The sequence below is a fragment of the Dromiciops gliroides genome, chromosome 4 (genome assembly GCF_019393635.1).
Source record: "Dromiciops gliroides isolate mDroGli1 chromosome 4, mDroGli1.pri, whole genome shotgun sequence".
Taxonomy (NCBI): domain Eukaryota; kingdom Metazoa; phylum Chordata; class Mammalia; order Microbiotheria; family Microbiotheriidae; genus Dromiciops; species Dromiciops gliroides.
Window position 1 is genome coordinate 234,784,448 of NC_057864.1, and position 26,910 is coordinate 234,811,357.

The 26,910-nt window shown below is 44.8% G+C and overlaps 1 protein-coding gene across 1 annotated transcript; it reads right to left on the reverse strand.

The window, feature by feature from the left end:
* Positions 1 to 4,291: 4,291 nt before the first annotated feature.
* ALOX12B (arachidonate 12-lipoxygenase, 12R type) lies at positions 4,292 to 20,172 on the reverse strand. The gene is given in 16 exon segments (XM_043962471.1): positions 4,292 to 4,471; positions 4,653 to 4,823; positions 4,993 to 5,093; positions 5,662 to 5,783; positions 7,256 to 7,269; positions 7,271 to 7,426; positions 7,934 to 8,020; positions 12,741 to 12,944; positions 13,313 to 13,456; positions 13,784 to 13,956; positions 14,455 to 14,558; positions 14,975 to 15,097; positions 15,337 to 15,426; positions 15,581 to 15,662; positions 18,998 to 19,202; positions 20,026 to 20,172. Coding segments are annotated over 16 exon segments (2,103 nt in total).
* Positions 20,173 to 26,910: the final 6,738 nt, after the last annotated feature.

The window sequence follows — 26,910 nt, forward strand, 5'->3', positions numbered from 1 at the left end:
AGTTAACAGAGAAAAAACATCTTTGCAACAAATTTCTCTGATAAGGATTGGATATATGGGGGCAGCTAGGTGGCGCAGTGGATAAAGCACTGGCCCTGGATTCAGGAGGATCTAAGTTCAAATTCAACTTTCTGAATCCTCACACTCTCTTATTCCTTTAGGTACAGACACTTGACATTTATGAGCTGTGCGACCCTGGGCAAGTCACTTAACCCTCATTGCCCCGCAAAAAGCAAAAAATGTTTAAAAAAAAAAAGATTGGAAATACAAGGAAATGTTCCCATCCTATCCTTAGCCACCACATGAAAATTTCCCTTTGGTAGCTTAGCTTCTCAAAACTCAAGGGGAGGGGTGGGGCTAGTACTTTTTGTACTTCCAACACAAAATTCCTATCTTATCTCCCCTACTAGACTATCATTTCTTTCTTTCTTTTTTTTTAGTGAGGCAATTGGGGTTGAGTGACTTGCCTAGGGTCACACAGCTAGTAAGTGTTAAGTGTCTGAGGCTGGATTTTAACTCAGGTCCTCCTGACTCCAGGGCTGGTGCTCTATCCACTGCACCACCTAGCTGCCCCTAGACTATCATTTCTTTGAGGACTTATTTGTAGTCTTCTCAGTCCCTAGTTTGGTATTCTGAATGAATGTTTGTAGAATGAATGGGGGGCAGGGAAGCAAAGGTAGGGAGTGAGGGTGCATGGGGCCTTGAGGGAGTAGGAGGAAAAAGCAAGGGATATAGGTGTCCTCTGCTCCAGATGGGGATGGTGTCTCTGCTTCATTGCAGCCTGCAGCAATAGGACACCTGGGCTTTCTTGCACTGGTAACCAGAGGGATGAAAGTCCTCACCTACCAGTCCCTGTTTGCCCCACAACTTGGCTAATAGAGGGGTTCAGGGTCTTGCCAATTATTACTATTGTGATGATGGACTGCAGATATGGGATGTCATGGAAAGGTGAGGACCCATGGGTCCAAGACCCCCAGATGTCTTTCTGCACCACCCCTCTGCCTATTCTTTATACTCTACAACCTCTAATTCCCCTTAGAGATCTAGACTTTGGCACCACTGTCTACCTTTTAAACTCCTTATATGTTTTATTCTCTTCTTCAGTTTGTTTTTTTTAATGTCTCTCTTTCTATTGATGGAATCATCCTCCCAGTCACTCAGGTTTGGAAACCTGACTCTTTCCCCTTCACTTCCCCACGTCCCATAAGATACCTAATCCTGTTGGTTCTTCCTTCCAAATGTCTCTCATAATGGTTTGCCCCTTTCTGCGTCTTGACGCCAGCACCCTGGTTCAGACCCTCATCCCCTCCCACCAGCCTGTTGTAATGGCTTCAGAACTCATTTCTCTCCTGTTAGTCTCTTTCTCTAGCCCCTCTTGTACATAGCAGTCAGATTACTCTCCCCAAAGCACCATTTTATATTTTGCTGCACAAGAGCCTCCAATGGTCCCCAGTTGCTGACTACGGACTACATCTAGTCCGAAACATGATTTCTTTCATTTTTCAAGTCCCTCTGTAATCTGGTCCCAACTAAAACCCCACCATCTGCAGGAAGCTTTCCCCAACCCCTCTTAATTCTAGCACCTTTCTTCTGTTAATTACTTCCTATTTATTCTGTATATAGCTTTCTTGGTATAGATTTGTTTTCATGTTATCTCCCCTGTTAGATTGTAAGTCCCTCGAGCTCAGGGACTGTCTTTTGCCTCTTTTTGTACCCCCAGAACATAGCATAGTAGGACATAGTAGGCTATTAATAAATGTTGATTGATTAATTGGTCCCAATAATCTTTCTAATCATCTCTCCCATTGCCACCCAATATGCATCCTGTACTCCAATCCAGTAGGACCATTCTCCTCATTCACCATACATTAGTGTTACTACTCTACACCTTTCCTTGTAATGCTTTTCCCTCATAACTGCTGGGCAAGTGGCCTTGGGCAAGTCATTTTGTGTCTATTTCTTCACCAGGGCCAAGCTAAATAATCTCTCAGCACCAGCTTGCTCTTTGACTAATCAATCGACCCTCTCCTGTACTGGGTATGCAGTAGGTGTGTAGGTGCTTAGTAAATATTTGTTGACTGTTTCAGATTTGTCCCAGATATCATTGGCATCTACTACTCAGAGGACAGATCTATCCTCCAGGACTCAGAACTCCAGGCCTGGGTCCAGGGGATCTTCATGGAGGGCTTTTTGGGTCAAGAAAGCTCAGGTATAGGTTTCTGCTTCAAATACCTCAGTTCTCCCATCTCCCCCCAGAATCCAGCCCCTTAGTTCCCAACTCCTTCCTTGCTCTACCCCCACCATATTTCCCCACTTGCCTGGAGACCTGACAGGACCTGGTTCAGTATCTCACTATGATTATTTTCAACTGTTCTGCCCAGCATACCACAGTCAACAGTGGACAGGTGAGCTGATCCATAAACTTCTTCCTCTCTTTGGGTCCCTGAGAAGACCTGGTTGGGATTGAGTTCCTATGAGCTCAAATCTTGGAAGAGTGGGGGTGATGGCCTAGGAGCACATAAGACCCTGGCCTTCTAAGAACTCAAGGCTAGGAGGGTGGTGGGAGTGGAAGTGGGAGTAGGAGAAGAATAGTGACTTGGAACTGGAGTAGGAGGCTCCCTGGGTCCCCTGAGGGGAGCTGGAAGCTTTGGGTCCTAACTTAACTATCTGAATGGAAGGCCAGGTGTCAGTTTGACTTCAGTGTCTGGTTATCCAATGCCCCCACGTCCATGAGGCTGCCTGCACCTGTAACCAAGGGCACTGCAGACTTTCTGTAATCCCTTGGGGATGTCACCACAACTTGCCATGCACTATCAGTTTGCTGGGGTATCAGTGACCAGGACAGAGACATGATAAGTCATACAGTGTCTCACTGGGGCTAGGACCTTATCAGAGGGATTTCAGATTCAGGGGCAGGACTGAGAGGTTTGGTCCTGACCTGATTCCAAGATGGCTAAGGCCAGAGTGTGGGAGAATTGGGAAGAAGGGAGAACCTCAGGTACCTGGGTCCCATCTGTTTCTTCTCTGTCTTCAGAGGGTACCCATCCAAAAGTGCACTTCGTGGAGGAGACCCCTAGGCAAAGCATAGCCGCCTTTCAGAGTGAATTGGTCCGGATCTTCTGGGACATCCAGGAGCGGAACAAGGGTCCAGACCTGCATTATACCTCCCTTGATCCTCTCCATATAGAGAACAATGTTGCCATATAACAGAGCCGGGAAAGGCAGTGAGCTCCCAAACTCATGACCCGATCGCTCCAAAAAATATCCAAATAATGCCATAGGAAAATGCCCAGAGCAGCAAAACTCACAGAAGAATGTGCTGAAATCATCTAACCAAGAACGGCTTGGAAGGTCAAAAGGAGGAAGCTGCTGTGCTGATGCAGGAGTCGAGCCCAACCCTACAGTCACCCTGACACAGATCCAGTCCCAAGAAGACCTCACCAGAGAAGCAGACCCCCAGAGCCTCTGAATCAGCTGAAGCACCAGTGTTGTCTGGAACTAAGCTCATGGTCTGGTGAGTGGGCTGAGCCCTGGCCAGGGGGAAGACTACAGGGGTCTATGCTGGTACTAAGGCAGAACTTGGATTTTACACCCCTGCTGAGAACCAGGAGGTAGGCTTGAGTAGCAATGGCCATATAACAGAGCCATCTCTCTACCCCCACCCAAGAGAAAACATCAGCTAGTCTAGCATCATACTATTGTATGATGAGCCAAAAAACCCAGAAATCTTGGTCCCTTCTTCCAACCTAACCTTAGACCCTTAGCATTCCAGCCTTGGATCTGGGCTTACCCTTATCACTTTCTTCTCTCTCAGTCCTAAGTCCCCAAGACTCCACCTCCTCCACCCCCTCAAAGCTGGCCTGTGCCTTCCTTTGTTCTATAGCCTCAAGAAATGCAGGGGGATCAAAGCCCAGCCCTGTGCTAGTATGCTTTGTACAACTCAAACCTCCCTCACCCCTCAATCATACTCATTGACACAACTAGAAGATATTTGAGTTGTTTGTGTGGTGAGGGGTGGGGTGGGAAAGGGCTTTTTGGTTTGTTGTTGGTGGTGGTGGTTGTATTAAGAACAGAGTTCAAGGTGTGCTGGATGGTGGCAAGCAGGAACCTACAAAGGAGTAAACATTTTCTTCCCCAAAGGGCTAAGCAGTCAATGAGGGAAGATGGTTTCTGAGCTCCTTAAGAGGAATCAGGGCTGGAGACATAGTTGTTTGGGGCCCTGAGTGGGATGTGTGTTCATGTACATACATACATATTGTATGCATTACAGTAGGGGACCAGGAGAAGTCATCTAGATGGAAATGCTGTTCTCAATTAAGGCAGGGTCTAGATAGTAGTAGCCAATGGGGAGGGTCTTGTTCCGCTCTCGAATGTTGCAGGAAATTTGGGCTAAACGATCTTTAAAATCCTGGATGCTCTTCCATGGTGTTTGCTCTACAAAGTGAATGTCGGGAAAGTGACCCAGGGGCCTCTGTGGGTTGAGAAAAATAGAAGGAAGTTATGGGATACCAAATTTCTAGCTTCCTTTAATCTGCCAGTCCCCAGCCACCCTCTTTTAGGTTCAATTTAGCTCCCGAAAGCCACATGAACCAATACATCACTTTCCCACCCAACATTCCCCAACTCAGCCTCCAGCCTCCTTCCTCTGATACCTTGTCATCAGGTTCCTTACTAAGGGTCCAGAGCACAAGGAGCACAATGCATGAAGTTTTAACATCAGGCAATGATTCCATAAAACTCTCTTCAGTGGTCAGCCCCTTCTCCTGCATAGGTGGGCACCTCATGGATGACGGGAAATTGGGCATCCAGGCTGTGTACTCTAGCTGGAGGTGGAAGGAAGACAGGGGAATCTGGGTGTCAGAGTGAAAGCCTAGTCTCCAGATGACTCAATTTCCTACCCCAGTGCCAGAGTATCCCTAGCATTGTCCCCAGTTAGGGTCATGGGGATTGGCAGCAGAAATAAGGACACATCTTCAAATCCCTCCCCAATACCTGTCCTGTGTTGACAGCAGCATGCTTGGCTGAGCAAGTGTAAATGACAATGGTGACATAACGGATGAGCTCAGGCACTGTCCTTATGCAGGTGGGAAATCCTAGGAGTTGGAAAGGATTTAGGGTCATTTCCATAAGTCTTCACAATCTGATGCCACCATATGTTCTGAGCCTTATCTCATACTTGTCCCCTCAGTGCATTCTATACAGCACTCCATCTGAACTACTCTCTGTCTCTTATCTAGAAACTCTGGATTCCCTAAGCCTGGAATACTATCCTTTAAAACCCCACTATATTATCTGAACTTCACAACAACCTTGTAAGGTAGGTGTCATGATCCCTATTTTACAGATGAGGAAACTGAGGCTCGGAGAGGCAATGGATATTAGATGGGTCACCCCATGGGTAGCCAGGGCAGGATTCAGAGCATGATCTTCCTGACTCTGAGACCAGCACTATCCACTCATTCTGGTTGGAGCTTATCTTATCTGTATCTCCTCTGGGGCCTAGAACAACTCTGCACACAGCAGACAAAAAATAAACACCTGTTGAATTGAAATGCAATTAACCCCTTTGGATATTCATCCAAGGATGTTCATATTCTGGGGACCAGATGAGAGTGGAGGGCTTGACTTGGGGAGGAGAAAGCTGGGAGTAGATGCCAGTACCTGAACTCTCCCGACCCAGGAAGCACTCGGTAAATATCTCCCGAACCCAGGCTTGTAGTTCAGTGTCTCCCTCCACAGCAGCATCACTCCGGTAGTAGTAATTGATGATCTCAGACACATACCTATAGAGCAGACAGCAACTCAATCCCAAAAGGAAAGTCCCTTCCCTGTCTCCCTCTTAGTGTTCATCCCTCCTTCTCTTTCTCTGTCAGCAGCACCCTCATTTCTCCAGGGACTGCCTCTCTCCTTATTCCTAGGGCCAATAGTGGAAGAAAGTTGTTTCAAAATCCCAGACAAGGTTTGTAAAGTGTGCCCTTTTGGATGTTACTGTCCACTAGGGGGAAGCTTTGAGCCTTTCCAAATCCCACACCTCAGGCACTTGGTTGCACTAAATAAACCTCCAAGGAGATGGGGATTTCCTAGGGTGCAAAATGTGTCTTTATTTTTGAAAATTATATTTAAAAGTACCCTTTTTTGCATCAGTCCCTGACTGGGTGGTGCCCTAGGTGGCCACTTCATTTGCTCTTCAGTGGTCACTCTGACTAAGCAAAAGACCCTCAAACTTTGGGTCCAAATGACCTGGGTTCAGTTCCCTGCTGTGATATTTACTACCTCTTTGACCTGGGACAAGACATTGAACTTCTCTGGGCCTCAGTTTCCTGCTCTATAAAATGAAGAGTTTAGACTATCAGCAGACAAAATGAACTACAGACCTCAGGGACTCAAAATCTCCCGAGGCTTTCTGGCTCCAGAAGACCAAGGCTTCTTAACATGGATGTGCATATAGTAGAGATGGACCAAGGGATTTTGTTGCAACAGGTTGGGAGGGCTGTCCGAGACTACTGACCAGCAAAAGATGTTCACAATGCAAACAGGTGCAAAACAGACTCACACCTAGGACTTTAGAGCTGGGAGGGGTCTTCAAGGATCATCTCATTCAAGCCCATCATTTTACAGATGTGGGATCAGAGGCCCAGAGAGAAGGGCCTTGTCCAAAGTCACACAAGAAATTAGTAACAGACAAGTGACTCAATATTCCTGGCTTTTAGTCCAATGTTCTTTCTCTTTCTTTCTTTTGAGACTGAGTTCTCTCTATCTCACCTAAGCTAAAAGTACGAGAATCATTGGCAAGGCCAATCCCAAATACTGATGGGTATCAGAGCTTTGACCTGCTCTATTTCTGACCTTAGACAGCCTGGTAACTATCTCATCCCTCTCCACCTCCTGGAGGCTCACCATATTGGTGTCCAGCCTCAGCTTCCCCAGTAGCAGGAATTATAGTGTACACTACTATCCCCAGAGTCTGATGCTTTTTCTGTTCTACCAGAGCTCCTCTAGGATAAGGCCCAATGGATATAAATTTATGTATGATGATGTAGAATATAATTCCATTGACTTTCCATTTCCATTACATTTTGACAAAACAAATCAGTCTTCTTTAAAATAAAGTTTATATTCAAGTTCGTTTTATGCAACTGTGATTTCCCCTCATACTCCTACTATGTCTAGCATATGGCCCATCCTCTTCCACCTCTTCATCCTTTCAGCCCTTTTCTAACTTTATTCCTGTCCCCTCCGTTCTCTATCCACTCACGTCTCAAGAGCCCCCCCACACGGCCAGACAGTCCTCTCGGTAATAGTATCGAGGCAGGTCCTGTACCCCACGACGGATGAAGTCATCGGGAATGTAGAGATCTTCGTATTTTAGCTCAGCCAGAGCTCGGCACATCACCTCAGCAAAGCCCGCTAGTCCTAGAGACATCGCCTGGTGACAAGGAGCATGATGTGGGAACCTGACGCACACACAACAACCCCCCCCCCAATTATACCAACACACACCTCCCCAAAGAAACAGATGCAGAGAAATGGTGGGGAGAGAACCTCTCCAATATACCCCTTCCTTCCCTATGGGGAAATGGACAAGTAGCCTCAACTCAGGACTCACCCTCAGTCAAGAACTTGCCACCCCCGAGCCCCCACCTTTAAACTGTCCTTCTCCAGATCTTGCTCACAATCTTACCTATTCTTCTGCTTTCTCTATACTTCTAGATTCAAAATCTTTTCCCTTCTGATCAGCCCCAGCCATCCCTTTCACAAAAAAGGTGAAAAGTCTTTCCATCAATCTAACTTTAGTGTCTTCAACTGCTGTAGGCATGGGGTTTGGGGACTCAGAAGCAAAGGAAAGTTTTCTGACCCAGGAAGCTTTGGGGGGCTGAATGAAAGAAAAGTAGGGGGAAATTTAGGAAGATCAGGGCAGGAAATCCCCCCTTACCCTGTCAGACAGGCCACCCTTATTCAGGAGGAGAGCACGACCAATGCTGTTGATCTGGATGGTGTATCGAGTATGAGGGATGATGAGCTGAGGGAAGAGAGAGTACAGCTGATGGAACCAGAGGAAGAACTGAGAGACGAGCCATTCAGAATTACACTTCTCACCCAGGCAAGAATGACTCCATTGTTGGTGTCTCCATTGCAGAGATTAGAAAACCATACCCAGAAGCCTTTCTCTTTCTTCATATGCCTAGAAGGCAAGGCTTTCCACATACCCCACTAGGGAAATCCCCCTAAGAGTTCTAAGTCCAACCCCCCTTGCCTACTAGGGAGATACTTGGATACTTGTCCTTTGCCTTTGGGCTATCTCATACTCTGAAGTCTAACTGATGCTTTCTTGTATTACCTCATGGGAAGGGAAGGGAAAGGAAACAGGCATTTATGAAGCATCCATTATATGCCAGGCACTGTATTAAGCCTCACTCTACAATCCAACCAAACCAAATGATGTCTGGATCAGAGGCCCTCTACTGCTCACGTGGTTCCCTAAGCCTGAAATCTGAAATGTTCTTCCATCACCGCCATCCCCTCTTCTCACCCTCACCTTCTTTCTCCATCTATCGAAATCCTATCTATCCTATAAGGCCCTGATCACATTCCACCTCTTTCTTTATAGCCTCTTCTGATACCACAGACTCCCATGGCATTTTGTGCCTCTCTGATGCACTTAACATATTCCATATTGTATCGTGGTTATTCTTGTATGCATCATTTCTTCTATTAGATTGTGAAGTTCATTAACTTTCTTCATGTCTTATGCTTCTTTATAAAGTTATAAAGTGGGGGGCAGCTAGGTGGCACAGTGGATAAAGCACCAGCCCTGTATTCAGGAGGACCTGAGTTCAAATCCAGCCTCAGACACTTGGCACTTACTAGCTCTGTGACCCTGGGCAAGTCATTGCCCTGCAAAATTTTTTTTAAAAATTAAAAAAATATAAAGTTATAAAGTGCCTAGCCCAGCCAAGGTTCTGTGATTTCATCAGTGTTGGTACTTCCTCTACCAACACACATCACAATTCAACATTTTAACAGATGATTCCATAAGTTATTGTAGTAAAAAAAAATACCATCCAATGGTTAGTCTTTCAGTAATGAGATTTTCTAAGTTGGTCCTTGTATGGCAAGTTATTGCCTAGCTAATGCTGAAACTGGGCCAATGCACACTTGCCCTCTATTGGCATAACCTGTGTGAATATAGGGACATCTCTATGTCGTGATGAGTTGTCAGAGAAAGACATTAGCAGAGTGTGAGTCCCAGAGCTGTATATTCTGTCCCAGTGTCTCTACTAGTACTAATCACTATCTCAACTACCTATTGAATATTTCAAGTTGGATAGCGCATTAAAATGTCAACATACGGGGCAGCTAGATGGCGCAGTGGATAGAGCACCGGCCCTGGAGTCAGGAGTACCTGAATTCAAATCCAGCCTCAGACACTTAACACTTACTAGCTGTGTGACCCTGGGCAAGTCACTTAACCCCAATTGCCTCACTAAAAAAAAAAAAAGTCAACATACCCAACTCCTTATATTTATCACTCAAACCCAACCCTCTTTAGAACTTACAAGTTTCTGTCCATGGTGACACCATCTTTCCAGTTTCACAGATTCACAACTTTGGTATGATCCTCACCCTCGACAGAAACTATTTCAATTCATCTCTTCTCTCTTCAATTCTTCTATGCCTCCCCAATCCCCTCACCCTCCCTGAAGATAGCAACTATTACTTTACTGAAAAAATGGAGGTCATTAGATGTGAGTTCCTTCTTTTCATCTTGAAACTCTTTCACATCATCACCCATTCTCTCCTTTCCTTATGTCTCTGATAATAAGATGGCCCTTCTTCCTCCCCAAATCAACCTCTTCATGTGTTCCTGATTCCATCCCCTCCAATCTCCAGAATATCGTGCCCTCAGTCATTTTACCCACCTTTTCTCTTTTTTTCTTTCTTCCCCGCCCCTTTTCTCTCTAATCCACAATCTCTATCGATTGCCCCTTTCATGACTGTTTTTAAACATGCCCAAATTTCCTCCATCCTTAAAAAAAATCTTCACTAGGCCCTACCACCCTCTCAAATTATTGTCCTATATCTCTTGTTACTTTCTCAGTTAAACTATTAGAAAGAGCTGCCTTTGCCCCCACTTGCTCTCCTCCCACTTATTCCACAATCCTTTGCAGTCTGGTTTTCATTTTTTCTTTCTTGCTTGCTTTCTTTTTTTTTTTTTTAGAAATATGTCCTTGGATTTTATTATTTTTAAACCAAACAATATTAGATATTAATTTTTGATGCTGTGAAACATGGCTTTTTCTCAATCCTCATTTTTCTTACCCTTTCTGGACACTGTTGATGACTTTCTTCTGGATAGTCCTCATTTTTAGGGTTTCATGACCCTGCTTGCTCCTGATTCTCCTCCTACCTCTCTGATAATTTGTCAGCCTGCTTTGCTTGTTCTTGATCTAGGATTATGACTACTAACTATGGATGTCACCTAAGGATCTGTCCTGGACCTTGTCTGGTTTGGTGATCTCATCAGCTTTCATAGGCTCAATTATCATCTCTAGGTAGATGATTCTCACATCAATATATCCAGCCCTAACTTCTCTCCTGAGCTCCAACTTCACATCACCAACAACCTTTTATATATCTTGAACTGGATGTCCCCCAGGTAACTCAAATTCAACATGCACAAAACAGGACCCTTTATCATTACCTCCATAATTTCTCCTCTTTGAGGAAAGGGAGTTAGGTGGTTCAGTGCTAGACCCTGAGTCAGGAAGTCCTGAGTTCAAATCCTGACTCTGACACTACCTGTGTGACCCTGAGCAAGTCATTTAACCTCTCTCTGTCTGCCTCAGTGTCTTCAACTGTTGTTGTAAAGATCAGATGAGATGATGTTTGTAAAATGCTTAGCATAGTGCCTGGAACATAGTAGGTATTTAATAAAAGCTTATTCCCTTCCTTCTTCTGATTGTACCATCATCCTCCCAGTCACCTAGCCTCACAAACTTGGTATCATCCTTAGCTCCTCACTCAAACTCACCCAACATATCCAATCTGTTGCTAAGTCTTTCATTTTCTACTTTCACAGTATCTCTTTTATGTATGCTCTTCACTCAAACAAATACCACTCTAGTACAGGTCCTCATCATCTTGCACCTAAACTATTGCAACTGCCTTTTGATTGGTCTTTCTGTCTCAAGTATCTTCCCATTCCAGTACATTTTCCACTTAGCTACTAAAGTGATTTTCTTTCTTTCTTTCTTTCTTTTTTTTTTTTTGAGTGGGGCAATGAGGGTTAAGTGACTTGCCCAGGGTCACACAGCTAGTAAGTATCAAGTGTCTGAGCCCAGATTTGAACTCAGAAAAGTGCTTTTCTTAAAGTTCAGATCTGACCGTGTTACCACTAGCCCCAACACATTTGATAAACACACTCTGGTGGTTCCCTATAACCTCCAGGGTCAAATATAAAATCCTCTATTTAGCATTTAAAGTCCTTCAAACCTGTCCCCTTCCTACTTTTCCAGTCTCCCCATTACATACTTTACCATCTAGAATCACCTGCCTTTTTAAATCTTAGCACAGAACAAATATGTTGTCTCTCTTTAAAATCTGAGCTTCTATGTTTTTTTGCCTTTCTTTCTATCACTGGTAGGCACCAGAGTGCCTGGCATTAACACACTTAATAAACTTAATAAACGCTCAAGGGTTTATTGACCAATCTGTCCAAATGCTAGTGCTCTCTCCCTCCCCATACCATGTTTGTTGGTATTTATTCTGTGATATGTGTTTTTGTTCTCTCCCTAGATAGAATGTAAGCTCCTTGTGGATAGAAATTATTTAATTTTTGCATTTATCTGACACATAGTAGGTACTTAATAAGTATTTGTTGATTGAGTGACTCATTCTACCTCACACCACATAGCCAATGAGTTGTCATCTAAATCTGGTAATTTCTACCTCCAACCACAATCCCTCTAATCCAACCTGTTCTCATCACTCACACAGGTACTATACTAGGTCATTTCTCTCAGACCTCTCAACTGGGCTGTTGTAATAGTCTCCTAATTGCTTTTCTGGCTCAAGTCTCCCCCTACTCTGTTCCATTCTTCACACAAGTGCTAAAGTGATTGTCCTTTAGTGCAGATCTTACCATGTCATTCCCCTACTCAATAATTTACATATGATCTCAACAGCCTCTAGTATAAATTATAAATTCCTCTGGTTGGCCCCAACCTATAATTCCAGTCTCAGTATACATTGCTCCATGGCCCAACCAAACTGGCTTTCTTAATTTTCCTCACACACAACATTCCATCTGATGTCTTTGTGCTTTTGCATTGGCCAACCCCCATGCCTGGAATGGACTCCCTACTCTTAGCATTCCTTACTTCTTTCAAGATTTAACTCAGCTCAGTACTTTCTATGTGGAACATTTCTGGGTGTTCCCAATTGCTAGTGTCTTCCCTCTTGAACCACCTTGCTGTACCTACTTTGTATACAATATATACATACATACAGATGTGCATTTTGTCTCCCCTGAAGTCAACTTCTGTTTCATTTTTTTCTTTGTACCCCTAGCACTTGCCTCTGTGTCTGGCACATAATAAGTAGGCATTTAATAAATGTTGATTGATTGATTGATATATAAATATTTACTTGAATGAATGAATAAATGAGCCAGTAAGGTTGTGACAGCCAATTGTCTCCTAATGAGCAGGAAGAAAGATGAGATTTCCTTATTTCCTGACCTTGTAAAGAGGGTGGCACATGGGCAGTTGCCGAATGGTTGCCAGGGAGAAGGCTTCTGCTATCAGATGAGTCTCCAGTAGGTGAGAAATGGCTTCATGGCAGTAGAACTCAGCATAACGCACCCAGGTCTTGGCGAGGAGCCAATCCCATTCAGGATCAGTGGGCAAGAAAATGGGGCTCTCAGGGCCAGGGGTCTGGCTGAGCTGGGGAGTAGGAATGAGATGGGGGCATTTGTGATGGCCAGAAAGTTTGAGGCAGAGAAACAGAGATGGAGAGACAGAGACAGAGAGACAGAAAGACAGAGACAGAGAGAGAGAGAGAGAGAGAGAAAGAAGGAAGGAAGGAAGGAAGGAAGGAAGGAAGGAAGGAAGGAAGGAAGGAAGGAAGGAAGGAAGGAAGGAAGGATAGAAAGAAAGAAAGAAAGAAAGAAAGAAAGAAAGAAAGAAAGAAAGAAAGAAAGAAAGAAAGAAAGAAAGAAAGAAAGAAAGAAAGAAAGAAAGAAAGCATTGAGACTTCTATCAGATATACCTTCCCTCCCACAGTTGTGTTTTCTCCCCATCCCATCAAGCACCTGAATAGCAATAGGCATCAGGTCCCCTTGTGGCCCACAGTGCAGCAGACAGAGTGGGGCACAGTGGTATTGCTGCTTTCCATTAAGCTCTACGGAGGGGATGCCCTCTAGGATTCTGTAATCTGCCAGGTAGATGTTTCCCTTCTGGTGGGAGAGAAGAAGATTCGATTAGAGGTATGAGGTATGAGTGGAGAGAGGATATCCCAAGAGAATCAAGAGTTGGGAGTGGAACCCAAGGACCTTGGGGTAAGATAGACATGCTTCTAGAGATAGAAATCTAAATGGATAAGTAGGAAAGTTTCTCTACCTTCCACCCTGGTGATTCTTGAATTAGGGAGCAGGAGCAGAGGAAGGATTCTAGGGGGAGGGGAGTGACCAAAGCTGCATCAGCAATAGGAAGGGAAGGGAGACCAGAGGGGAGATAACTTCCTAATGGGGTATGAAGAAATAAGGTGAAGAAGGAGCGATCACCTCCAACTCAGCCTGCAGGCAAGTGCCTTCACCCAGGGATGGGGCCACCATTTCATCAGTCACAGGGAATTTCTCAGGGAGGCAGAGGCAGCGTTTCAGCAGGCCAGGATTAATGCCATTGAGGTACTGGTAACCAAAGAATTCATCCTCCTTCCAGTGATTATACACATACTCTGGGGGAATAGGAGTATGCTCAGAAGAAAGGATCCAGAGGCAGGGAGAGGCATAGAGACAGTCAGAGAGGGACATGGGACAAAGACAAAGAAGGAGAAAGAGCATACCTGGTAGGGAGACACACAGAGACTCAGAGACATAATACAGAGGCTAAGAGAATGAGACAGAAAGAGAGATGTGGGAACAGAAGAATTACAAGGTAACAGTAGCAGAGGCAACCCTTTTAACCAAGAGTTCTGGGTCCTCTTCTACTGTAGCTGAGTGAGGGATTCCTGAATCTAACTAATGCACCCCAGGACCTGTCTTCATCTGGCTTCTTTCTCTGTCAAACCCCAAGAATGTTGAGATTTATGAGGATACAACTCCCTCCCCTATTTACAACCCTTCTAACATGTTACTCCTCTCTCTATCTCTCTATGTCTGTCTTTCTGTGTGTCCATCCCTCTCTCTCTGCTTTTCCTTCATTCTTTTCTGTTTCAGTTTTTTTTTTTCCATACCAGAGATAGCAGTCCTGGTAGCGGGGAAGATCTTCCGTATTTCCTTTAGCCTTTTCCATGACCTTTTCTCATCCAACAATCCCCGAAGTTTCATACCCAAGGACCTAGGGGAAGGAATGGAGAAGTAGAAGGAGACATTGGTCCTTCTCTTCAACTAGAAGGCTTTTACCATCCCAACCTCCAACTCAGCAAATACAATTCCCATAACTCCTCCCTTCCTTCCTCCCTCCCTCTCTCTCTCTCTTTCGTTCTCCCTCCCTCCCTCCCTCTCTCTTTCTCTCTCTCTCTCTCCCTCCCTCTCCCTCCCTCCCCCCCTTTCTATGACCCAGTATCTATGGTCATCTCTACTTTTCTCCCTCCCTCTTTGAATCTCCTTAAAGCTGTCTCTGTGTTAGAAAGCCAAGAAGAGAGAGCCAAGATGACAAAATAAGAGAGTGGACCTAAGGTGATCCCCCTTAAAGGTTCCCATCCTTCCCCCAACCTAGACTCTTAATCTCCTTGCTCCTATTTCCCCACTCACGCAGGCCCCAAGCGGAGGAAAAATGAGGCTGTCTTGATAGCGGAAAATCTTAGATTTGAGTTCAGGAACCTGGTGGCTTTAATATTGATGAGAATTGGGAATCCTGGGATGTAGCCATTCCATCTATGGAGGGAAAGGGAAGCCAAGGACTGAAAAGCAAGATGTCTGGGTCCCGGGGGGGGGGGGTAAGGGCCAAGCATAGGGTAGGAGCCTGGGTAAGCTGGGATGGGGTATGGGATTTGGGGTCATATGCATGCATCCCAGGTAGAGAAAGGACTGGGGGCTGAGTGGGATAGACAACAGGGCTCCCAAGAATGGTAAAAGCTGTGGGATGAGGCCATGGACCTTATGTATGGCCTTACTCTGGACGATTGGGGTTGCAATGCCGAGGAGGGGGGTGATAGCTGGGGATGTGCACATAGTTTGGAAGTCCAGGAACAAAGGTTCTCCAGCTAAAAAAAGAAGAGAAATCTGGGTCTAGGATGCTTGAATCTGCTGAGTCAGCAGGCATTTAGCTTGGCCCTGAAGGGAGGAACCACAGGGCCACGGCATCCATCTAGCCCACCTCCCCCACCGGTCCTACTTAGGTCTCCATGATATTCTTACCGATAGAAGTCTTGTTTGGCTCTAAGCTCTTCCTGACGATGGGTCACCAGGATAGGGAGGTTTTCATCCAATACTGTCTTCCCTGTAAGGAGATAGAAATGGAGTTGGCTTAGATGCAGGCATCAGACCCCTTCACTGCCAATACAGAGATCAAACTCCCTTAAATTTCTGCTTGGAACATGGGACCCAAGGACCTGTTCCTTGGGAGAGATTTGCTGACTCTAGGGGACAGGAAATTTTGAAGTGAGACAACAGAGTGGCCTGGGGGAGGAGTCTTGCCAATCTGCTGGCCAAATGCATTGTCCCAGAATGCGGGTTTTTATTGTTGTTATTCAGTCACATCTGACTCTTAGTGACCCCACTTGAGGTTTAGTGGTTTGTCATTTCCTTCTCCAGCTCATTTTACAGGAAACTGAGGCAAACTGGGTTAAGTTTCTTTCCCAGAACCACGCAATAAGTGATTGAATTAAGGAAAATGATTCTTCTTGACTCTAGGCCTGCCACTCTATCCACTGTGCTACCTAGCTGCTCCAAGAGGGTTGATAGTGTGTCCCATATCAGTGGTAGGGACAACATCCAGGAGAAACAGTCCAGTCTATTCTCTGGAAACCCCAGGCTTGGCAGGGGATGATATAGACTGGGTGGGAAGGGAGAGCTCTAATAGGGGCAGGGGTCCCTGTGAAAGGAGAGAGCTGGGGCTAGAGGAGGAGGCCTCAAGAGAGAAGAGCTCTGTCTGGCCCTTTCCAAATAAGATTAAGATATTCCCTCACTCCCTTACCCAAGGCTCATTTGCTCTTCTAGTTTCACTGAAATCCAGCAAGGCTTCTTTAGCCTTTTGTCCTCCGTGGGGAAATAAGAATGAATGGGGGGTTCCCCTTTCTTCCTTAGGCTATCTAGTAGTCACCCCATCCCCAGAACAGGGGCTCATCTCTATTCCCTTTGCAAATCCCCTCCCATCCCTCTCTGTTCCCTCCCTAGGGCAGGAACCAGGCTGGCTAGACTATTCAACTGATGACTCAAATCTCTGCTCTGGTATTGCAGGAGCCAGCCCTGCCCAGCCTCATTCTTTCCCTGCCACCCAGCTCCTGGGCTCATCCTACCTAGTCCCCTGCTTCCATGACTGACTACCTTATCTCTTATGATAAACGCATGAGGTTGATTATTGCAACAACAGTAATAGATAACTTTTATATAGTACCTTAAACTTGACAAAGAATTTTCTTTACAATAGCCCAGCAAAGTAAGTACCATATGCTTTGGCCATCATCATCATCTAGCAATCATCAGTCAATCATCATCTGACTGCCTTATCTCTGACCCTAAAAGGAATCTCTGGAAAAGATGCACCCCCAAAGACACACTTCTCTCATCTTCATTAGTGTCAGGAAGGTGTCCCTTTCCTTCTGTCTTCACCAGGCCTGACTCCCACTCTGCCATCTAATTCCCAGAGGGGAAGGATAAAGGTTCTGGTGGGAACCAAAGATGGAGCCTAGAAAAAGTTTCTTGACCTTCAAGGGACAGGAAATGCAGAAGCAAGGAGGCCAGAGGCCTTGCCAGGCTGCTTCCCAAATGAAGCATCTCACAGGAATGAGCACGACCCTTAGGGAGCTCTTCAGGAGTTAAAACCCAGCCTACCTGACAGCCCCAGGGTAGTCTGTGGGAAGGTCAAGATGTATCTTGTTCCATTACGGACCCTCAAATCAGTTGCAAGAGAGTACTTATAGGGACAGCTAGGTGGCGCAGTGGATAGAGCACCGGCCCTGGAGTCAGGAGTCAGGAGTACCTGAGTTCAAATCTGGCCTCAGACACTTAACACTTACTAGCTGTGTGACCCTGGGCAAGTCACTTAACCCCAACTGCCTCACTAAAAAAAAAAAAAAAAAGAGGGTACTTATAGATTGTCTGCTCCAGTCTGTTCATTTTATAGAAAACTGAGCTTCAGCAAGGAAATGACTTGACCAAGCAAGAATAAGCATGAGAGCCCAGTTTTCCTGATTTCTTATCCTCTTGCCACCAAAGAAGCCCTTCCATAACACAAACCCCAACAATTATAGCCTCCTCTCTCCAATGGGCTTCAGGTCAGACAAGACTGACAGACAGGCTGGCAGCGATAATAGGGTTGATCTAAGTACTTACCTGCTCTAGATTAGGCCTTGCCTTCCCAAAATTCCGAGTAGAGTAGTATAACTTAGGCTGAAAGAGACTGATAGTGGACCCCAGCCCCCAGTACCATGATCTGGAATCAGCTGTCCCTGTCTGAGCTCTTCTGAGAAAAGGACAAGGAACTTTGGGAGCAACATTCTGAAGAGAGAGGACAGATTATAGAGGAACTAGGAATGAAGAGTTCCCTAGAAGGCTGATCAGTCTCCTGGAGGGATATATGAGAATAGCACTAGGTGGATGAAGAACAACTAGATTAGCTGAATACCCCCCAAGAACACCAGCTAACCCCAGAATCAGGCATTTTAGACCATATAAGCTATACCAAGTGCCCCAAGTGGCTGGTCTCCTGAATAGGAAAGTATTAGCAGAGACTTCAGGGACCCAGGATTGCTCCCCCAACTAGAGTTCTCTAGCCTTAAGAAAGAAGGACTTAGGGGGCAGCTAGGTGGCACAGTAGATAAAGCACTGGCCTTAGATTCAGAAGGACCTGAGTTCAAATTCAGCCTCGGGCACGTGACACTTACTGGCTGTGTGACCTTGGGCAAGTCATTTAACCCTCATTGCCCCACCAAAAAAAAAGAGAGAGAGAGAGAGAGAGAGAGAGAGAGAGAGAGACTTATTGGGGCAGGGCCATCTGAATAGCAAGACATCCTTTAGAAATACTAAGGATCATGTAATAGTAACAGGGTGGCCTATGGTAGTATAAGGCATTTCCTAGGATTAGATGGATAGTGTCTTCTCAAAAAAGAAATAGGAGCAAAGGAGATATTAAAAATCATCTGATATTATCCTTCATTTTTACAGAGGTATCTAGGTGGCATAATGAATAAAGCATTGGGCTTCTGTCAGGAAGACCTGACTAGCTGTGTGACCCCAGGCAGATCGTTTAACCCTGGGTGCCTCAGTTTCCTTAACTGTAAAAAAGAGGATAATAGTACCTACCTCCCAGGGTCGTTGTGAGGATCAAATGAGTTGATGTTTGTAAGGTGCTTAGTACAATGCCTAGCACATAGCGGGTGCTTAATGATCTCTATTGCTCCCCTCTCCCCCTTACTGAAGGATATGGAGGCCCAAAGCAGGGAGGAAATTTGCCTGAGGTCACAGAGCAAATTAAGTGATAAGATTCCCTATGGCCATGAAAGCATACCCTGTAAGAGTAACAGAACACTCTAGTGCTCATCTCGGTATGGGAGAGTCACAGGGTGTCACAAAGGAGGGGCAGTGGGTTGTCCCATTGGCTGTGGTGTCCCCCACCTGTGCCCTCTCGAAGCTCCAATGTCTCATAGCCATCCATCCATTGGTAGACGGGGAAGTGGTAGGTAGTGCACGCAGGAGTATAGATCTGAACGTAGTTGCAGTACCAGGAATTCTTGGGGAAGAAGATGGAGCGCTCCTTGTGCAGACGGATGAGAATGAGTTCCCCCAGGTCCTGATCACACTGGATAGTGTACCTATCAATCTGGAGGAGACGAGGTAGGGGTGTGAGGCTTTTCCTGCCAGTCACAGGACTTGCCTGCTCCATCACCAACCTCTCACACAACAGCTTCTTTGCCTCTTTCCCCACCTGGCTGGGTCTTGAGAGCCAGGAGGGGCTAAGACTTCAAAAACCATTCTGAATGCTCAGGAACCACGCAGGAGTTGTGTTTAATTCCATCTCAAGCTCCAAAAACCCAAATCTATATTTAAACCACTGCTAATGCACCTTCTTAATATGAGGAAGGGAGAGAGGATTGGGGGGTAGGGAAACAAAAAGGAAGATGGTATGAGAGAAGGAAAAGAAGCATCAAGGAGAAATTTAAAGAGTATGACTGAGGAAAGGGAAAGAATTTGGGAAATGCAGAGGTTTAGGAAAAGTGAGAGGGAGAAGACGGAGGAGAAGGTTGAAGAAAGGAAAAAAACAACAACAGAGAGGTGAAGGCCTGGATAAATGGCTGGGGAGAAGGAAAGGAATAAAGAGATGGGGCTAGGAGTAGTATTGAATGACTAGTTCAAAGTTAACGTACTCCCTAATAAGCCCATAGCCCTCCCCAATCAGCTTCTAGATCCTTCTGTCTCTATTCCTTTCCAACCTAAGCCCCTTTTCATCCTTCAGAGTTACTTTTATTATGTTATACTTTCAATTATATACAATAAACCAAATGACCAAAAATCTACTTTAAAGTGAACATAATCTTGTTAAAGTCCTGTCCTCACAATGCTGATTTCCCTTCCTTCTTTCCTTCCTCCCTTCCTTCTTTCCTTCTTTCCTTTCTTCCCTCCTCCACAACAGCCTCCCCACTCACTGATCCAGAGGCAAAGTCTCTCCCAAAATGATCCAGCCGTTGCTTCTGGCTCTCTCCCAGAGTTCCCACAATGGTCAGTGAGATGCAATCAAACGTCCCAGACATCAGGTCTTTGCCTGTGGACACCCTGACTTTGTAGGTGACCATAGTGGGGATGGAATCAGTAGCAGGGGATAACAGGGGCAGGGGGTTGGCCTCAGTCACTTGGAAATGAAGTATCCAGACTGGAACCAAGAGATAACAGGATTCCTTGGAGTGGTGGTGTCCTCAGAGCTGTCAAGAAACCTTCTTTCTCTACTGAGAAGACTTGGTGATTTTTCTCAAAGAGGCTGTAATCCAATAAAGAGCGTGAATCTTCTTGGCAGGACTCAGAATCCAGAGATGGTGTTGGTTGATGCCTCAGATCTGAACAGGCATGAATAATCTATTTCCTCAATGGAGGAGTCCTGAGATCTGGTGATAGAGTTCTGGGTTTTGAAAGATCTCTTCAGCTCTTAACTCTCCTTGGGAGCTGTGGTTTGGAGGAAGCTATGAGTCTTTCTGTCTGGTAGAGTCAGAGGGCGGACAGGGATGGGTACCAGGAGCCCCTCCCTGAGCTGCCATGTCTTCCAGGGTAGGCGGGGAAGCCAGTTGGGCCTGAGTCTTGGGCCTTCAGGGAAATGTGTGTGTGTGTGTGTGTGTGTGTGTGTGTGTGTGTGTGTGTGTTTATGGGGGGGGAGGGGGATGGGGAGTGGGTGAGGCACCCCGATTTTTATCAGACTAATGACCTCCTTTCTTAGCCTGCCCTGGGCAATCAAGAGAGAAGAAAGAAGTAGGGAGATGTGACCTGTATTGACTCTGCCTAAAGTATTCCTGGGTTGAAGGACACCTCAGGGGAGTGGGGCAGAGAAAGGTGACAAAAATTGCTCTCCATCTGGCTGTCTATACACTGCTCTAGTGTAGAGGAATACTGAAAAAGGAGATGGGAAAAACTGAGCTAAAAGTGAGAGAAGCAAGGTGGACAAAGTGTCCCATGTATCCTCTTTACAATCCTGGCTGTGCCCAGGCACAAAGAGGATGGAAAAGGAGAAAAGAAGCGGCTAAGAGGAAGGGATGAGGTATGAGATAGGAATGGAGGTGTGATTAAATTGGAGAGAAGTTGTAATAAAGGGAATAAATTGGTATGGGAACTGGGAATAAAAGGATCAAAGGATTTAGAACTGAAAGGGACCTTTGGAATCAGTCTAACTTGCTCATTTTCTTTCTTTCTTTCTTTCTTCTTTTTTTTTTTTTTTAAGTGAGGCAATTGGGGTTAAGTGACTTGCCCAGGGTTACACAGCTAGTAAGTGTTAAGTGTCTAAGGCGTGTCTGAGGCTGGATTTGAACTCAGGTACTCCTGACTCCAGGGCCGGTGCTCTATCCACTGCGCCATTTAGCTGCCCCCTAAGTTGCTCATTTTCAAGGAGGAAGAGATGAAAATGTTTGCCCAAAGTCACACAGCTAGTAAGTAACAGAATCAGGATGTAAACTCAGTTCTATTGACTCCAACTCCAGTACAAATCTGCCACAGTGGCCTAAATTCCCTGGTTTCTGCTTTAGATAGAAGCTAACATTTGGGTCAAAAGAGGATGGAGAAACTCACTACTGTGCCCTCATTGAGTCCTACTCTTGGAGGTTCCCCCTTCTTCTATCTGTGATTACTAGTCAATGCCTTGGAACTAGGAAATGCCAGAGCCAAATTGCTTTGGCAATGTTTCTCACCTTTGTCAGAGACACCCCTGGAGGGAGGGGCATTGTCAATGCTCAGAGTCTCCCTAGAGTCTGAGTAGTTTCCTTAGTGCTATCTTGTGCTTCTCCCACTTCCTATCCTGTACCAGTATTTGTGTGAGGCTCAGGAAAGGGGTTAGGGTTCTGGCTGGGGTTGGAATAGGAGTTGGGCTGAGATTAGGATTTAAGGGTAAAATTAAGGATAGTGATGAGATTAGGATTAGCACTCAGGAAAGGAATAGGCTTCTGATTATGTGACTTTTTAGATGAGGGCTATATGAAAGTGAAAGACTGGAATGACATTAGGAGTAAGGGTCAGTATTAGAATTTAAAGTATAGGGTTAAACACTATTCCAAGGACTCACAATGAAACATGCTTTCCACCTCCATATATAGAGCTGATGGAGTCAGAGTAGATTGAAGCACTTTTTTTCTCTGTCCTTCTTTCCTTCCTTCCTTTCTTCTTCCTTTCTTCCTTCCTTCCTTTCTTTTTTTTTTTTAGCACATGACTAACTGCAATGGGGTTTGTCTTTCTTGCCTTCTCAGTGGGTTGGGAGGGAAAGAGGGAGAGGATTTAATACTAAAAGTAAAATAAAATCGAAAAAGAGGTGTGTTGTTAGAGTGAAGGTCAGCAACAGATATAATGGATACTAGGTGAAACTAGTTTGAGATTAAAATAATTTTAAGAATAGGGTAAGGATTTGACATAGGGACAAGAGGCTCTGCTTCAACATCAGGATTAGGACAAATCAAGGATTTGGGTCAAGATTAGGGGCAGGGCTTAAAGTGATAGTAAAGGATAAGAACATACTCATGCATATTTGGCTATGAGTTTTGGGCTGGCCCTGGAGTGTGAGGGAGAAGGGACAGAGAGGGACGGAACTCAGTCACATCAGTCACATCCATCACGCCCTCTTTGCTGTTTTACTCACCCTACAACTAATGACGACAGCCTGGCCATCCCTAGCAAGCCTCGAAGCCCTACCACCATAGTTCACTTTTCAAGATGCAAATTCTATGTAAAGTTTTTTCGGTATCTGTGCCAGGCCTTTTCCCTGTTTTTGAAGCTTCCTCCCAACACCCTATCTGCCACATCCACTAAAACTCTGGTGCCAACACTGGATCCTTTGTGAGGGTCATAGTCAAGGAGGGTGTGTTTCCTATGTTTAAAATGGGTTAGAGATGCTGATATTATCAGGGGAAATAACATAGCTCACTTCCCTTGCCCCAGAATTTCTGCACATGTGAAATTTGGTTACAGTAAGCTGAGAGAGGTAGTGTTGCAGAGGGATAAGAGAAACATTTTGTAATTTTAGGACATGGGTTCAAATCCTAGCTCTTCCACTGCGTCACAACCATTCTAGGCTGTTTTCTCATCTGCAAAGTGGAAAAGGATTGGATTTGATCAGCTCTAAGGTCTCTTTTAACCAAACCTATGATTCTGTTATTGTAGTACACAAATCCATGTTCGCTGATGCCTGAAGGCATCTTGGAAAGGAAAAAAGGATGCCACAAGATGACGTCCTTATACACATGCTCGAAAATGCTACCCCTTTTCTTGGATGGCGATGGGAACATTTAGAGACAGCTCCAGCTCTCTCAACCCTATGGATGCATCCTCAAAATTACAGCCCAGCACAGAACCCAACAAAGGATAGACAGAGCCCTGGATGACCGTGTCAAATAACTTAGGAATGTTTCTGTATACAGTCGGCACTTAGATCAGGAATAAGATTAAAGTTAGGGAGAAGGAAAGTTGCAGGATAGGAATAGGGTTAGAGTCTATCAATAAGTGCTTCCTATGTTGGAGGCACTATGCTGAGTGCTGGGGATATAAGAAAGGCAAAGGACACAAGGTCCCTACCCCCAGGGTGGTCCCAGTCTAATGCAGGAGACAACATGCAAACAACTATATAGACAGATAGGTGGCATAATGGATAGGGTGCCAGGCCCCAGAGTTGGGAAGACTGAGTTCAAATCTAGCCTCAGATACTGATTAGATATGTGACCCTGGACAAGTCCCTTAACCCTGTTTGCCTTGGTTTCCTCATCTTTAAAATGAGCTGGAGAAGGAAATGGCAAGCCGCTCCAGTATCTTTGCCAAGGAAACCCCAAATTAGGTCACAAAGAGTTGGACACGACTAAAACAACAACGACGTGTGCAAACAAGATATGCACTGACCAGATGGAAAGTAATAGCAGAGGGAAGATACCAATCTTGGGTTAGAGAGTGGGAGGAATAGGGGAGGAGGGAGAAAAGCCTTTACTAAACGTAGGATTTGAAGGGAAGACAAATCCAGCCAATGCAAAAACATAGAAACAGGAGATGGGGTGTCCTGTGCTAAGAACAAGCAAGCAAGTGATTCTGGGTGGTAAAGAATATACAAGGGAGTAAAGTGTAAGAAGACTGGAAAAGCAGGAAGGGACCAGGTTGTAAAGAACTTTAAATGCCAGATAAACAGAGGACCTTATATTTGCTCCTGGAGGTAATAAGGAGATACTAGAGTTTATTTCTGATATTTATCTGTTGATATGGTCAGGGCAAATCACATAGCTCACTTTCTATCCTTCAGATTTTCTGTATATGTGAAATCTGGAGGTTTTTTTTAAAATAATAAACATTTTTATTTATAGTTTTTAGTTCCAAATTTTATCCTTCCTTCCCTCCCTCTTCTTCCCCCTCCCTGAGGTGGTAAGCAATCAGATATGGGTTATAAATATTTATACATATGAAATTATGTAAAACATTACCATAATTGTCATTTTGTATAAGAAAACTTGAATGAAAGAAAGTAAAAAATAACATGCTTTAGTCTGTTTTGATCAATATCAGTTCTTTCTTTGGAGGTGGATAGTATGCTTCATCCTTACTCCTTGGGGATTGTCTTGGATCATTGTATTGAGAATAGTTAAGGGGGCAGCTAGATGGTACAGTGGATAGAGCACCAGCCTTGGATTCAGGAGGACTTGAGTTCAAATCCAGCCTCAGACACTTAACAATTACTAGCTGTGTGACTCTAGGCAAGTCACTTAACCCCAGTTGCCTCACACACACAAACACACACACAAGAGAATAGTTAAGTCATTCACAGTTCTTCGTCCAACAATATTGCTGTCACTGTGTATAATGTTCTCTTGGTTCTGTTCACTTCACTATACATCAGTTCATATAAGTCCTTCCAGACCTTTGTGAGATCATCCTGCTTGTCATTTCTTATGGCACAATAATATCCCATTACCATCATATACCACAGCTTGTTTAGCCATTCCCCAATCGATGGGCATTCCTTTGATCTCCAATTCTTAGCCACCACAAAAAAGATTGCTATAAATATTTTCATACAAATAAGTCTTTTTCTCTTTTTGGGGATGTCTTTGGGATATAAACCTAGCAGTGGTATTGCTGGATCAAAGGGTATGCACAGTTCGATAGCCCTTTGGGCACAGTGCTGGAGTTTATTGAGTGTGTGTTGGGGGGGTGGGAGGGAGTGACATGATCAGATCTACATATTAGGAAAAGCACTTTGAATGAAGAATGAACGGTAGTGGATAGAGATTTGAGGCAGAAATACCAATCAAAAGGCAGTTTCAATAGTTTAGATGAGAAATGATGAAGGCTTATGTTAAAGTGGTATCTAAGTGGAAAGGTCAGGGTCAGACTGTCAACTGAATCAGAACTGGCCTCTAACCTGTGAATAGCCAGAGCTGAACAGAGCAGGCCAGGGACAGGAGAGTCAGGAATTAAATAAAGTTTTATTTTCAGAGTGAGGAAAAAGCTTGAAATCAAGGAGAAGCTACAGACATGTGCCAGGGCCCCACCCCTAGTGGGGGGGGCCCAAGATAGTGTGGGGAAATCTCACTACTTATACTAGTGACTGCCCAATGAGCCGTAACCCTGACAATGAAGGAACAGCAAGCATATGACAAGGTTGATCCACTGCAGGACTTTCAGAGTTTGTCCAGTGCTTGTCTTTGATGAGAGAACACCTGGTGAATAGCCCAGAGGGTGAGACCACCCATAGGGTGATTGCAAAGAATTGTTGTCCTGCCAAGCTCAGGGCACAGCTTGCTTACTGAGCCTCAACTCTGGAAAACAGGGGGTCTAAGTTTTATTTTGTCAAGATGTGAAGATAGAAAGTGAAAGAGTTGGCAACAGATGGATGTGTGGGGTGAGTTTTGAGTTGAGTATGGTGGGCAGCTAGGTGGCGCAGTGGATAAAGCACCAGCCCTGAATTCAGGAGTACCTGAGTTCAAATCCAGCCTCAGACACTTGACACTTACTAGCTGCGTGGCCCTCGGCAAGTCACTTAACCCCCATTGCCCCGCAAAAAAAAAAAAAAAAAAAAAAAAAAGAGGAGTATGACACCAAATTTGTGAGGCTTGGTTACTGGCAGGATAATTGGTGCCCTAAATAGTAGTATGAAACTTCAGAAGAGGAGAGTTTGGGGATAAAAATAAAGGGTTCTGTATGCCCAAAGGGCTAGGGGGCTGTTCATACCCTTTGACCCAGTGGTACCACTTCTAGGTCTGTATCCCAAAGAGACCATAGAAAAGGGAAAAGGGGCCCACATGTACAAAAATATTTATAGCAGCTTTCTTTGTGGTGGCAAAGAATTGGAAATAGAGGGAATGCCCATCAATAGGGGAATGGCCAAACAAGTTGTGGTATATGAATGTAATGGAATATTATTGTGATGTAAGAAACAATGAGCAGGAGGAGTTCAGAGAAACCTGGAAGGACCTACATGAACTGATGCTGACTGAGAGGAGCAGAACCAAGAGAACACTGTACACAGTAACAGCAACATTGTGTGAACAATGGGGATAGACTTGGCTCTTCTCAGCAGTACAACAATCCAAAACCGTTTCAAAAAACTCATGATAAAAAATGTTCTCAACATTCAGAAAAAAGAACTGTGAATTATGAATGGAGATTGAACCATATTGTTTCTATTTTTGGACTGGTTTTTTTTTTCCTTCTTGTTTGAGGTTTTTCCCTTGTGCTCTGATTCTTCTTTCACAAGATGACTAATGTAGAAATATGTTTAATGTGATTGTATTATACAACCTATATCAGACTGCTTTCTGTCTTGGGGAAGAGGGAGGGAAGGAAGAGTGGGAGAAAAAAAATTTTGGAAC